The 14,537-nt window shown below is 46.2% G+C and overlaps 3 protein-coding genes across 3 annotated transcripts; all 3 read left to right on the top strand.

Moving 5' to 3' along the window:
- The first annotated feature begins 3,297 nt into the window (after positions 1 to 3,297).
- Positions 3,298 to 9,548, top strand: LOC128301405 (uncharacterized). The gene is made up of 10 exons (XM_053037855.1): positions 3,298 to 3,420; positions 3,522 to 3,735; positions 4,622 to 4,924; positions 5,626 to 5,724; positions 5,802 to 5,900; positions 5,977 to 6,177; positions 6,406 to 8,481; positions 8,671 to 8,769; positions 8,848 to 8,949; positions 9,165 to 9,548. Exons 1-10 carry the CDS (start codon positions 3,418 to 3,420, stop codon positions 9,524 to 9,526), a joined length of 3,558 nt encoding a protein of 1,185 aa, XP_052893815.1. The 5' UTR covers positions 3,298 to 3,417; the 3' UTR covers positions 9,527 to 9,548.
- A 9-nt stretch (positions 9,549 to 9,557) lies between these two features.
- On the top strand, positions 9,558 to 11,120 carry LOC128301406 (outer dense fiber protein 3-like). Its single transcript, XM_053037856.1, has 2 exons — positions 9,558 to 10,233; positions 10,707 to 11,120. Exons 1-2 carry the CDS (start codon positions 9,892 to 9,894, stop codon positions 10,809 to 10,811), a joined length of 447 nt encoding a protein of 148 aa, XP_052893816.1. The 5' UTR covers positions 9,558 to 9,891; the 3' UTR covers positions 10,812 to 11,120.
- Positions 11,121 to 11,756: 636 nt separating this feature from the next.
- LOC128305837 (platelet-derived growth factor receptor beta-like) lies at positions 11,757 to 13,185 on the top strand. Its single transcript, XM_053043455.1, has 4 exons — positions 11,757 to 12,270; positions 12,334 to 12,451; positions 12,510 to 13,056; positions 13,123 to 13,185. The coding sequence occupies exons 1-4, from the start codon at positions 11,757 to 11,759 to the stop codon at positions 13,183 to 13,185; spliced, it is 1,242 nt and encodes a 413-aa protein (XP_052899415.1).
- Positions 13,186 to 14,537: the final 1,352 nt, after the last annotated feature.

The raw sequence follows: 14,537 nt of genomic DNA, 5'->3' as shown, positions 1-14,537 counted from the left end.
TTCGGTGTTTCTTTGTATTGCTCTCGGTGTACTACGCTCCTACCATACCTCCCTAGTATTATACCGCATTGGAAATGCGACGTTCCTTCAGCGTGATAAAGCAGCGAGAATATTTTGTCACGGAGGGCCCAGCATAAATTATCCACTTCCTGTCACCAGGGCAGCGTGTCAACCTTGATGAGGGCTGCATTGTTTTCTTCCCATCCGACATTGAACCTTGTCGCTGCTGTCCTGCTACCCCAAACGGACCCCATACCAAGGACGAACCGTATGTTCCATTCTGTTGGTCCAGTTGCGCAAAGAAAACCATTTCTTATTTACATAAATAAACACCTGGGACTCTCGTGTGGCTTTCTCCCCCTGGGACGGCATCGTAACCATGGGGCCATAAGTTGCTACCGCACCATTGCACCAGCCCGAATGGCATTTGTTTCACCGTATTGGCACGCTTCCCTTTGCAAAAAAAAACCGGGTGTCCTTCGGCAAGGAGTCACCCGTGTATTGTACTGCTTGGGGTTTAATAGTCTGGATCACTGTTGACCTCACCGACACAAACCTCCGGCTTGACACGCGAAGAAAATGAAACATGATCAGTCACAGAAGGTTTTGGGGTAAGGTGCAGAACTCGTCTCCAATTGTTTTTCTCCTTTTATAGTGCGCTATCCAACCATTGGCGTATTCCCACTGCTAATGATTCTCTTAATTGCACCAATAAAAGAGTTGTCGATAGTTGGTAATGCAATCGGAGTGGCCGTACATTTGACCGAGATTGTACGGTGGGCGCTTACAATGCGATGCCTTTCCTTTTTCTTTAGTGCATGGCTGGATGCTGCTTACAAAGTGAGATTTACTACCAACAAATGCAAACACCAACACATTTCGGTGATAAGCAAAAACATGGTTGCGAAGAAATTGAGGCCGTTTATCTCCTGAGGGCATCGTTGGACAGCGATTGCGCCACGGATTGCGTCTAGTGAGAATTTGTGCAGAATTTCAACCTGTTTCACGCCCGTAATTGCTTTTGGCCGGTTTTGGGAGCTTACAGCAATGGAGCGATAAAGTGCCGTTGATGTCTTCGTCAATGAGAAGTTGTGTCAATCAGAGGCATAACCACACGTAATTTCGAAGAATTCCCATATTGAGACCAGAGTGGCTTCTGGTTTTGTCGTTTGAAATCGGTGTTGATTTGTATTATGTAAGCACGAGCGTGAGAATTATGGTGCATGTTGGGTGAGTTGCATAAATCATTGGACGAATTTCTGCACTCCTCTTCAATGTTTGCTCTCGCCAACTTCACCTATTCGCCATGTTTGTTTACATCGTGAAGCTTCCATTCATCATGCTACTCCATTAAATTCACAATAACCTTTAGCTATTTTTGGGATGATTTCGGTTTTTCTTAACAACGTTTTCGAATCAATACTGAAAAAAAACACCCCCCACATCGACACCACCGTTGAAACCCACACCAACCATTCTTGCCTATATTCGGTCGGCTACAGATATCCATTATTCGCAACGTGCCCTCACCGTACAAGGAAAGAATATCGAATAAATAGGAATAGCTCCAAGAATAACCTCGAAAAGAGATCAAAAGAGCAGCGAAACATACCCGAACGCTGTCTCGTACGCGAACGAAAAGGTGCGGACATATCACGCGGATGATAGTGCTTTGCGAGGGAGGGGGCGGGAGGGAACTGGACGAAGCAGAACTGGCTGAGAAGCTGTAGCGCCATGTATGGAGCCACCAGAAGGGCAAACGGACAAATGCCGGCACTAGCCGTATGATCTGTCTGCATGCACAGTGACCGTCGATGGTGTGTGCGGACCTGTCCATTCGAGCGTCGTGGCTCGGACTGATCGGCTGGCAGCAGACCTCCAGCGCTGCTTTGAACGCATGCGAGGTGACATAATCAATATCCCAATAACAGCAGCAGCAGCATCAGCAGCTACATGAACAGAAACTGCCCTCTGAGACATATTATGCTGGGTGCAATAATTTATTCACCAAAGCCAAAGCCAAGGTACTCGATACGATGCTCAACCTTCTTCTGATGGAAGGTAACCGTCTCGGTAGATGAAAGATGGGACTCGACCGATCGTATAAGTACACGTGCACGTGCGCTTGTCTGATTGGGTCGACTTTTTTTGTGTATCGTCGCCTGTAGCAGACGAACAAGAAGCAACGCGATGGACGTGACGCCACGAAAGGGCATCTGTACAGCGCGCCGATGACTTCGTGACCTATTTATCCGAACCGGCCCTTCACGGAACGGCTACAATTGAGTGCATTCATTCGGCAGCTTCGATGAGACGTGTGCAATTCAATTATAAACATGTGAAAATTCACGGAATCATGTGCGCCGATACGAATGGAATGCCAAGAATTCGAGGCTACTCCGGAGATAAAGAACGAGATGCAATCAATGTAAAGCCTGATACGGCAAATATAAATTTGTACTTGCCATTTTCTTCACCACGAGCATGGTTATGAGCTAAAAAACGGGATCGCTGCGAAAGATGCATGAAAAAAGCCACTCCACTTACTGCAAACACGAAACATAAATATAACATCACGACATGCTTACACTCGCCATTCTCACCGTTCTACAAATAACTGCAGAATAACTCGTTCCGTGCTTGTGCCGTTCGTTGTGCACCAGTACACACTAATCATTGCACTTGTTTACGGCACCATGCCATTGCCCCATTCAGAACCACTGTTGCAAGATTGCATGCCGAAGCTTTCTTTTTTAAAACATCCTTGAACCATGCCTCCATGGGGGATCTGGAGGAAAGGAGGACGGAATGGAGTGGGAAAAGTTTTTCTTATAGCTGCATATACATGCAACGCCCAGCCATAGTTTCCTTGGGGACTTTCTTCCGGGTAAAGGAAGCAATAAACCTTGCCCGTTTCCCGTCGTGTGTTTCCCATAATTATAACTTCATCCATTTTAACCATGCTCATGATTTGTGGCCGATTACAGTTTCGTGCCTTATGCTTTGCTACGGTTTTAACGCCTTTTGTTGAGGTAAAGAGTTGGAAAATTTATAAAAGAATGACGTACAAAATCTTCTTAACTTCAGTTTCTATACTTTTTTATGTCAGCTTGTGTTACTCTATTTTATGTCTAATTTAATGACAGATGGATAGAGAATCGATCTAAATTGACTCCTTTCTATACTAACTACAAACCTGTTTTAACAATCGCAGCAGGCCATTCTGTCAAGATATCAAGAAAAATAGCAAAATTTTACAAATTCGTTTTTGCAGGTTTTTATTTTTGTCTAAATTTTGCCTCACAATTATTCCAGCTTGTTGCAGGGGATAATCAAGCAGAATTTACGAAAGTTTAAGTTTTGTGAAAGTATAAAAGTTTCTTTGTGACCCGTTTGCGCCCGCGTGTTCCAAGCGAGATGGTAATAGTCTATGTGCAAGATTGCCACCTTCCCAGTAGTAGCACCCCGGTTCCAATGATATTTGCTCACGCGTAATGTTCTGCTTCCGGACACTTCCGCAGGTTGTACTAGCCAGCACGAAAACGAAACATCTGTCATCGACAACGACCACCACCTACCGGCAAAGGAGCACTACCATCAAGAAGCGGTACAGAGATTCCTATCGCGTGATGGGTGGGTTTGAGCAGCGTCCCTGGACACCGACGAAGCGGCGGGGACCGATCGCGGCGGAACACCGTGGCCCAGGGCCACAATATCTTCTACCACAACTACTCGGTGAGTCACTGGCGGAGTTGAAGTTCGCTGCGTGGGCTGCCACGACCCAATCGTTCCGAGCATCTTGCGCAGCTGGTTAATAGCGGTTGGACCGGGATCGAGGTTCTCGTCCGGAGTGAACATGTACTTCTCTTCCGATGTGCTCCAAACTGCACATCGGTGTGGTGTCCAATCGAATTAAGATCAATCCGTGATTCGCCTGCTCTGTGTGAAGGCCATGCTTTTGGCTTAACCCGAACGGAACAGAAACTTCAACCCCTGGAGGTTGGTGGGCGTTGAACTGTGTGTTTGTGTGGGGAATCCACCAGGGCAACCCGTGTGTTGATGATCGGAGCAGTCAAAAAAACAGAGTAAACAAGTGCGCAATAATACCCCCGAGAGTATGGACGCGCCGCAATCTCGATCTCGGCAAAAAAGTTCCACATTGCCTTATAAGGTGAGGCGAGCGACGAACACACCACAAATGAGCGACGTCACACTCACGCATTGATCCATCTGGATTCGGTGGCGTCGGACTTCGCTTCCTGTCTATATGGTCATTTGGTAATAAATATTTATTTTTGCTACCATATTTATACAAAAAGACCGAGCAACGACGATCGTTTTTTGCTTTGTTGTTGTGAAATTATCTACAACTTAATGGATGAGTAAAGCTAGGCGCGACGCCGCCCGACGACCGCGGTCCGCCCACGATCAAAGAGTGTTTGATATTGCAATATAACCGTTGGTATAACTAGCTGCGAATATTTATCATCGCCACGAAACGCGAAAGGCAAAACAGCTCTGCAAAACAATGAGAGATTAGCCGGATGGATGACGAGCGAGCATCCGTTTTAGGAAGCACTCTTACAAAACACCTTTGGTTCTCCATTTTTTTTTTCTAAAGGTACGAAAGTGGTAGACTCGAAACGGCAAGCCGCACCCGCCTACAGCTTCGGCCAGCGACACAAACCGCGCACGGAATCGTTCAGCCCGGGGCCGCTCTACAACATCACCGGGCTCGGCTGCAAGGGAAAGGATGCTCCACCGGCCTACTGCCTGCAGAGTCGCCCGAAGGAGATACCCAAATATCTAACACCGGCACCGGGTGAATACAACATCGAAAAGGCGGACAAAATGCTGGTGAAATCCGCCCCGAAGTACACGTTCGGCGTGAAGAAGCCGCCAAATCCGACCAGCCAAACACCAGGTATCCGTTCGTACCCGTGGACGTGGACTGTTCCGATGATTTCCACTGTTGCTTCCAGCGGGAGTCCAAGGTTTCGCTTATCATATCACAACTGTTCAGGAAAGGCCATGCCGCACCATTCATTCATTGTGGAATTCATTGGACACAGACAACGGCTAAAGAACCATACCGAAGCGAACAGTCTCATGTCATTAGACATTCGTTACATTAGTGCATCCCCAGAAGCATTTTCATATGTCATCGCTTCACTCACCCACACTCGTCATCATCACCCTCATCCGCCCTGAGGTCCTTTTGCCACACATAAGCCTATAGTAACTGAGAACTAGATAACACAATGCAGCGGACAGATGAATACTATTGGTTTGTGCTAGCTTATCTGATACCGTAGAGAGTAGTAGTGTTCTTTCCCCCAAAACAAGCTGTATTAAGACATGAATTTGCACTTTTCGGTTGAAGATTGGTGTGAGATTTACTGCACCCGTTTGTAGCATAGTATTGCGTAGCTGTGTGATAGTAGTAGATAGTAGGTGGGTTTTAAAAGATTTTCCTATCCAAAAGTAACCCTTCATCCCATACCTTCACCGTCCGAAGATTAATGTTGTAGGTCGCTTGCCTATGCCTAACCGAATGTCACGTTCTATCAACTCTTCATTTGTTGAGAATGCGAAAATCCACATACACCGTGCCATATCTTTTAGCTCCCGGAGACTATAAGCCAGAACGCGTCACCTTTGATAGCACCCCGAAGTTTTCGTTTGGCATCAAAACCGAGAGTAAGATACGCAACAACACACCAGGTAAGCGCCTAGACGAGGAAGGCTAGTAGGTACGCAATCTAGTGTCTGGCTTTGATTTCCACCTATTCACCTTCTAGCACCCGGTACCTATTCGCCGGAGAAAGTATTGAAAGACAAATCACCAAAGTATAGCTTTGGATTGAAAGTAATACCGGAAAAGATTGAAGAAACGCCGGGTAAGTTGTGGTGTTGGGATCTCTTGGGACTGTGAACTGAGTGGGTGTTTTAATTTCGCCCTGCCGTATCTTCTAGCACCCGGTGCCTACCAACCGGAAAAAGCACTTGCGTTGGATAAGAAACCGGCGTACAGCTTTGGGCTGAAGACGATCGTCGAGAAACCGAACAACACACCGGCCCCGGGAGCTTACGAGCCGGAGAAGGTGAAGATAAACAACACGCCATCGTACAGCTTCGGCATCCGGTCCGCGATCGAAAAGCCGAACTCCAACCCTGGTAAGTGTGTGAATGTGGAAGCTTGCGGAGTTTGTGGAGAAGATCATTGCACTAGTATGAAAAGATGCATTAAACTGAACAACGCTTAACAATTTGGTACGATTATGTTTCTTTTCCGTTTGTCCATCATCATGGCTGCTTCATTTGGCTGATTTTTTCTGGCACGTTTCATCCATAACCGGCACGCGCACATCGTTCATCCGCATATGCAACGCATCGCCACCAAAGCACCGGGCGCATACGAGCCGGAAAAGGCCAGGAAGCTGATCGATAGCTCACCCGCATTTGCATTCGGCATGCGTATCAATCATGACAAGCCCAACAACACGCCCGGACCATCCGCATATCAGGTGGAGAAGGTGAACCTAGATCACCAGCCGGCCTACAGCTTCGGGTTGCGCACGAACGTGGCCAAGCCGAACGTTACGCCGGCCCCGGGGGCCTACTGCCCGGAGAAGGCGAACCAAGATTCTACCCCGAAGTACAGCTTTGGCATCCGACCGACAATCGACAAACCGGACAATATACCCGCTCCTGGAGCGTATTCTCCCGAGAAGGCCAAAGTAGATAGTAGTCCAGCGTACAGCTTCGGTGTGCGCTCCAAACCAGAGAAACCAAGTGCCAATCCCGGTCCGGGAGCGTACGATGCGGACAAGATGGTGGATGGGAAGTCACCGGCGTATTCGTTTGGATTGCGGCCAGAGGTTGGCAAACCGAACAACATGCCCGGCCCGGGAGCATATAATGCGGATCGCGTTGATCATGCTACGCCGGCGTATTCGTTCGGTGTCAAGACTAACACGGACAAGGTGGAACGAATCCCTGGACCTGGTGCGTATGATGCGGACAAGGCGATGGATAAATCTTCCCCGGCATACTCTTTCGGGGTGAAAACGAACGCACAGAAGCCGAGTGTAGTGCCCGGACCGGGTGCTTACGATGCAGACAAGCAAGACAATTCATCTCCAGCCTATTCGTTTGGTGTGAAGACTAATGTAGATAAGCCAAGCGTAATACCCGGACCGGGGGCGTACGATGCGGACAAGATGGTTGACAAAACGTCACCAGCGTACTCGTTCGGTGCCAGAACAAACGTGGATAAGCCCAGCATAGTTCCGGGACCGGGAGCATATGATTCGGATAAAGTGCACGACAAATCAGCTCCGGCGTATTCGTTCGGCGTTAAGACGAACTTGGAGAAACCGAACGCAATTCCCGGTCCAGGAGCGTACGATGCGGATAAAGTGAATGATAAAACTACACCAGCGTACTCCTTCGGCGTCAAGCACAACCTGGACAAACCGAATGCAATTCCAGGACCTGGAGCTTATGATGCGGATAAAGTGATCGACAAGTCTTCCCCGGCATACTCTTTCGGTGTAAAGACGAACGTGGAAAAGCCCAACGCAATTCCCGGCCCAGGCGCCTATGACGCCGACAAAGTGATCGATAAATCAACTCCATCCTATTCCTTTGGGGTGAAGCCTAACGTAGAGAGGCCGAATGTAATTCCCGGCCCAGGCGCCTATGATGCGGATAAAATGAATGATACGTTCTCACCTGCATATTCGTTCGGTGTTAAAACGAACGTCGAAAAGCCCAGCACCATTCCGGGGCCGGGTGCATACGATGCGGATAAAGTGATCGACAAGTCTTCCCCAGCATTTACTTTTGGCGTTAAGCCAAACATCGATAAGCCCAATGTTATTCCCGGCCCGGGTGCGTATGACGCGGACAAGGTCACGGACAAGTCCTGTCCGGCATATTCGTTCGGCATTAGGACGAACGTTGAGAAGCCCAACATTATACCCGGACCGGGTGCGTATGATGCGGACAAAGTCATCGAACGATCCTGTCCAGCGTACTCGTTCGGTATCAAGACAAATGTAGAGAAGCCTAGTGCCATACCCGGCCCGGGAGCGTACGACACCGACAAGGTGCAGGATTCAAATACACCGGCCTATACCTTTGGCGTGAAGCCTCAGACGACGAAGGTGAACCCAACGCCTGCCCCAGGTGCATACTCACCAGAGAAGTACGTCTGTCACCATCCAGCCTTTACGTTCGGTGTGAAGCCACATATCGACAAGATCGATATTATTCCAGCTCCTGGAGCTTATAATCCAGAAGCAGTCAAGTTGGACAACAGCCCAGCCTACACGTTCGGTGTGAAACCGGTTATTGATAAAGTTGATATGACACCGGCGCCGGGCACGTACTCGGTGGAAAAGGTTAAACTGGATCATTCGCCAGCATATCCGTTTGGAATGAAGGTTCACCGTGAGAAGCCGAATAATGTACCAGGTAGGTTTATAGGCAGTAGCTTTGTAGTTTAAGAACAGCTAGAACATCATCTTCATCATCCACTTTTGGAGCTTACCTCGTAGAGCTTGATGAGTTTTACAGAGTTTTTGTTACTGGAAAGAATTATGCACATTAGGAAGCAAATCGTTTGAGGATATACTTTAATCTACATCATTTCATGTTTTACAGCTCCTGGTACCTACAATCCTGATAAAGTTAAGCTGGACCACTCACCAGCGTACAGTTTTGGCATTAAGCATAAAGGTGAAACGCTAAGAGATACACCGGGTAAGAGTTAGAAACACACAGACGTTACTGATCGTTGGTGACTAATATGCTTTTCTTTCCTTTCGCCTTGAATCTCAGCACCATCGGCATATCAACCGGAAAAGTGTAAAACCGACTGTTCCCCAGCGTACAGCTTCGGCGTGAAGGTAAATCACGAAACGATCACTCACGACGGTCCAGGTAATGCTTTTTTGCGCTTATTTCACATCCGTTGCGTTGTCTTGCGCATGCGATTTGTCGTTACTTCGATGTCTGCATGAATGTTATCGAATGCTCGTATCTTTTCTCTTCTATTTCTATGTTTTATTTTATTTTTTTGGTTCCCTGTATTCGATTCCGTATGATTTTCCGTTTCTGAATGTGAATGTTTGTGATAACGTTTCGTGCATGTCCAGTTGTGACCAGTGATGAATCGGCAGCGGTTGCTGCTATGAAAGCGATGGTGATCAGCAATGGCAGCGCGACCGTTGCCAATCGTAGCGAAACTAGGAACATCTCCAACACCTCCAGCACCAGTACCAGCGCGGTACAGAACGGTCACAATGGAGAGGCCACGTTCACGACCGTCACAACCACGAGAACATCTGGCGGTTCGATGAAGATGGTCCGCGAGCGGAAGACCACTACCGAGGAACGCTCGTCGGGCACGGTTGAGGCGATCGGCGAAGGGCTTGTACCGAACTGTATTGCAGGCGTCAAGCAGCTTGCCAACGTTCAGCATCAGCGCATGGTGTGCACCGGTCATTTCAGGGCCTAAAGACGGCTCGATCATCGATCGTGCCTCATTGCGACGTTTGTCATCCGGATATGTCCACCAAGGACGCACGAACTCCTGTTACAGTAGTCTTGTTTGTCTTGCATTAGTTAGTAGTTTACGTTGATAGCGTTTTGAAGGCAAAGTGCCCTATATTGCCTTGTTGTAGTTTGTACTGTGCTTTCGTTTGTTCCTAATCGCTTTCTGCTACCCGATTGTGATTACGTGCATCGTGGTATTGGCACCTGCATCTTCCCGTGTTGGTCTAGTTCTCAATACCACCCTATTGGCTTATTGTGTGGAGGGAAATCCACTCCTCTCCAGGGGTCTTTCGACGATGTCCCAGGATTCGATTCCTGGGACCCATAATGCATTTACGTGACTGTTCTTTTTATTCCCGTTCCGATTTCTCTGTACTCCTGTTCCGATATATGTCTGAACGAACGTTACCAGCACCAAACGAATACCACATCCCGAACGTGCTCGGTTCGAGCAAGGAAGGGCCGATCCGTTCGGCGCCAGCCTACACAATCACCGGCCGACAGAAGCAAACTCTTCCTGAGTGCATTGGGTTCCCCGGTCCCGGTCACTACGATGCGAAGATCGATCCGCTGGTAAGACGGGCCCCGATGTTCTCGATGGCAACCCGCTTCCGACGACCGACGGACGAAGCACTCAAGCCCGGACCGGCCGCACACTATCCGGAAAAGGTAAAAAGCCAACATTGCGCATCGGTTGTGTCGTTTATTTATGACTGTGTGCTTTCCTCCTCATTTGCGTCCATTACGTATGGGGATTGTTTTGCGTTTTGTGTTGTGATGTACACTGTATTATCATTCACACATTTTATATTTAAAAATCATTTTTTGTTGATTTTGTTTAAACTAGGGTTTGAGTCTGTTGCAAAGAGTTCCTGCCTATTCCTTTTCCATTCGGCACTCCAACTATCTGGCACAGAAGGCTCCCAAATATGTGAATCGTTTGAAACCTTGCTTCTGGACGTGAAAATAGCTAACTTTGGAGCATGTATGAATCATTTAATTATAATTGTATCTTTCTGTTCCGTATTTGTATCTCTCGTGGTTCTGTTTGTCATCTTCGTTCGCTCATCGGCGCCGATTCCCGGGGATGGGGATGCCATAATCATCTTTGCCTCGTTCACGTTCACAATCATGCGCTACAGATTAACCTCGGGCACGTTCCGGCCTACAGCTTTGGCATCAAGCACTCGGAATATTTGGGCGATTTTCCCGAACCTCCTCGGTACCGCAATCAGCTGGTGATTTAAGTTACTACCGAGTGACCTTAAGCTTCTGTAACTGCCCAAAACCGCCCGCAGCCTACGTTGCACAAGCGAATGCAAACAACCCCTCTTTTAACACTGTTGTCCGGAACCGTAATGCCTTTTGGTGCTTTTACTCCAGTGATGAGAAGCCAACACTGCAATGTCTGGTTGCAATAGCAAGATGAAATAAATCATACACATCTAACATACCGCTGCCAGACCGGTTGTAGCGATAGAATTATTATAAAGCAACACATTAATGTTCGATGTATGACTAATTTTTGCAAAAAAGAGCGAAGAAAATAAGCAAGACAAAGCAGATATTCTGGTGTTTGTGTGCCTGAATGCGGTGAGCAATCCGAAAGCGGCGTTTAATTGGAGTGTGAAAAATTTGCGATAATGAGTAAGTAATGGTAAGTAGACTTTTGAGGGCATTGTGTTGGAACGATCATACCTTATTTCTCTGCTGCTTGCAGTAGTTCCGTCTGTTTTGTGGCTTATCGTAACGAAATAATAGGGCTTGGAATTGATGGTTGCATTGCGCCAGTGTCGAAGCATTTCAGTTTGTATTCTCAATTCTCGAATTGTTCTTATTAGCAAGCGATTGTTGCGATGCGAGTTCGAAGGTGTAAATGATAATTTCAGTGCGGTTCTTTCTCTTCGTTCATGATTATAACCGGTGTAAGGGAAGCCGAGGCTCGGCATGAACCTCCTCCAATTACTGTGTGAAAACGTAGGACTTCCAAATCCGAAATTCAATCTCTTTTTCATCCCATGTGAATCACTGCGGTGGAACGATTGCCGCTCTAGAAATGTGAAGCTGAGGCTGGAGGTTGTAAGAAAAAAGCAATTGAATGCAGTTTAAATACAGTGCGCTAATGAGTAAACTATTTGTAGGATAATAATAACATCGCTGAAAAACGCTCGCAAGGCAAGAATTGGCGAAATATGCTGCCCAACTTACCTGGTATTCTTATATGTGAGGTTTCATCGAGTCCAGGAATCAAAACCACTGAAACGCTACTTCAGGTACAACAAAACATTGACAACGAAATTAAAACATACTTCATCATGCTGATTCTAGCGCTCGCAACGATATTTCTCGTCCTGCTGATTGTTACTTGCATCACGTGTGTTCATAAAAAGTCTTCAGGAAAAAATAGTGTCGAAGGTGATCCACACGTAAACCCAGAAGATGTTCTAGCAAAAGTACATCAATTCCAACGACAAAAGGTACAACTTGTTGAGAAGCTAGAACAGGGTGAGTATGGTGTGTACTGGAAAGCAATCGTGTCGGGAGTTGCCGGTGATCCCACGATGGAGATTCAAGCAATAGCAAAGGAAGCCGTTGGGCAATACAATCAGCAAGCACTACGGACGGAACTCGAGACGTACTTACATGTGGGACATCATGTAAACATCCTAAATTTACTGGGCATCGTTAGGGAAAATATGGAGCATGGTAAGCAATAATTAGTTGGTACCGCGTGGAAAGCAATTTATTTTTGTGATATTGGTTTATTAGGAGAGCTTTACATAATAACGGAATACTGTCGATTTGGCAATCTGAAAGATTTTTTAGTGCAGAACCGGTACGCATTTCGGGACGATAGTAGCAGTGAGCTGTTGGTCTATGATTCTGGGTAAGGTTGCGCCATAGAACATTACATGTACCACTAACATATTTACCCTTGTTGTCAGTAACGCTGATTTTTCAAGCTCGTTTACTGCAAGACGCAGCTTTAACAAGTTGGATCTGCTGAACTGGTCGTATCAAATCGCATGCGCTTTACAATTTCTCGTATCCCGTGGGTTGGTGTATGGGAACCTGTCCGCTCGCAATGTACTGCTCGGTGAGTGTAATATTGTGAAGCTCAGTAACTTTGCAGTACCTCGCCGAATGCGCTCCATTAGCAAACTCACCCAAACGAACGTTCTATCGCTAGAGCGCATGGCTCCGGAATGTCTTCAAAGTGGTCCGTTTACTAGTAGCTCTGACGTATGGTCGTACGCTGTACTACTGTGGGAGTTGTTTGCATTGGGGTGTGATCCTTGCTGGGGTACAATACCGCATGAAAGTTTACAGGGTAGTTTAGAGTGCGAAACTAGATTACCCCAACCGGAGTATGCGAGTGATGAGGTATACCAGATCATGAGGAGCTGCTGGAAGCAAGACCCTGTAGTGAGACCAAGCTTCGCTGAACTGTGCCACAAATTATACAGTATGATTCCAAGCACCCATATAATAGTAAGTAAAAGAGTTATACAACCATATAGGTACAGGTAATTTATGTAACTTTTTCTCATTTTGCAGAATTATGAAGAATTGAGAAATGTGTACTCTTGTATAAATGCGGTAGACAGTGCAATTTTGTAGCAAGAATAATCATCTTACAATTGTTCAAAAATGTAAAGACATTGAAAATAAATAAAAAATGATGCAAATAAATTCAAACTAAAGTAAAAGTAACTAAATTATGATTTAAACCAATATTTTACTTTTAATTTAACCTTACGAATGTCATCGCAATAAAGCTTTGAGCTTTATAGCAAACTATGCTATAAAGCAGAATACGAGCGGGTTTATTATTTTGTAATGAACGCCATTTTATTGCTTTTTCCCTCTGTTCTTGTAAACTGTGTAAGCTGAAAAACAAAACAGCAATAATTGTAATAATTGAAAGTTTATCTAAAATTTTCATAAGGTGCATTGCATCATGTAAAAACAATGAATGGCCAGTGACTCATCAAAGCCAATTTGTCCACGATGGAGGCTTTCCCAGCTCCACGTAATTTAACAGAAAACTTTCCTAAAAGCACTTCTAATTCCCATAGATTGTTCCTAACTACCCATGAAGGCTTTTCCTTTTTTCTACCATTTGGTCCATTCATTCAGAAAGGCGCGTTAATGGAGCTTAAACGGGTGGATTGACAATAACAAACCGACATTCATTCGCGTTCAGCGCTAATCGTTACGGAAAAGTTGACTTGTCCGTTGTGACTAAAATGCCCCATCCCCCCCCCCCCCCCCCCCACACACACACACACACACACACACACACACACACACACACACACACACACACCAAGCGGCCGACAGCACGAGGAAAAATTCGGTCGATCAAAATGGCTGATAATGGAGCAAAGTTTTAAATTGCCACAATACTTTCTCCGCTCGAAACGTGGTACCACGCGTGACGAGCTGTTGGATAATTGTTTATAATCGTTCGGTGTTTAGAACGCTAGCAGGAGTGCGAAATCATCTTAAGCTTGATGTTCAGCACGCTAGATCGCAAATTTTTAATTGTTATTTTGTCAACGAAACCGCTGAGAAGTTTAATTTGCCAATGTCGTTTATGGTACATTGAATCTACGAAGGATAAAGGAGATAGAACAATGCGTGTGGTATGAGAATAATGACATTAGAAGACGCTTGCTATCCTGTGGGTGGCATTTGTATGCTAAGCATACTGACGTCTGAGCGAATGGTCATACTAATATTTCCTATGCTCTACACATTTGGTGGTTACAAGAGTTCGAAGGAAGTATGTGGACGAGAGGAGCGTATTAACCTTCAAATCGAACAGAAAACTTCAGCTAGGCGACTTAATCCGTATCCGTAATCCGTAGCATCACTTTTTATAGCATTCTTTGATCCATTAGGTGCAGGGCTACGAGAGTTGACAAAATGCTGACAACTTTGTCCAATGACCAAATCAGCTGGTCAAC

This window comes from Anopheles moucheti, chromosome 3 (assembly GCF_943734755.1).
Source record: "Anopheles moucheti chromosome 3, idAnoMoucSN_F20_07, whole genome shotgun sequence".
Classification (NCBI taxonomy): domain Eukaryota; kingdom Metazoa; phylum Arthropoda; class Insecta; order Diptera; family Culicidae; genus Anopheles; species Anopheles moucheti.
Note: the sequence above shows the minus strand (reverse complement) of the source record. Positions and strands in the feature narration are given on the sequence as shown.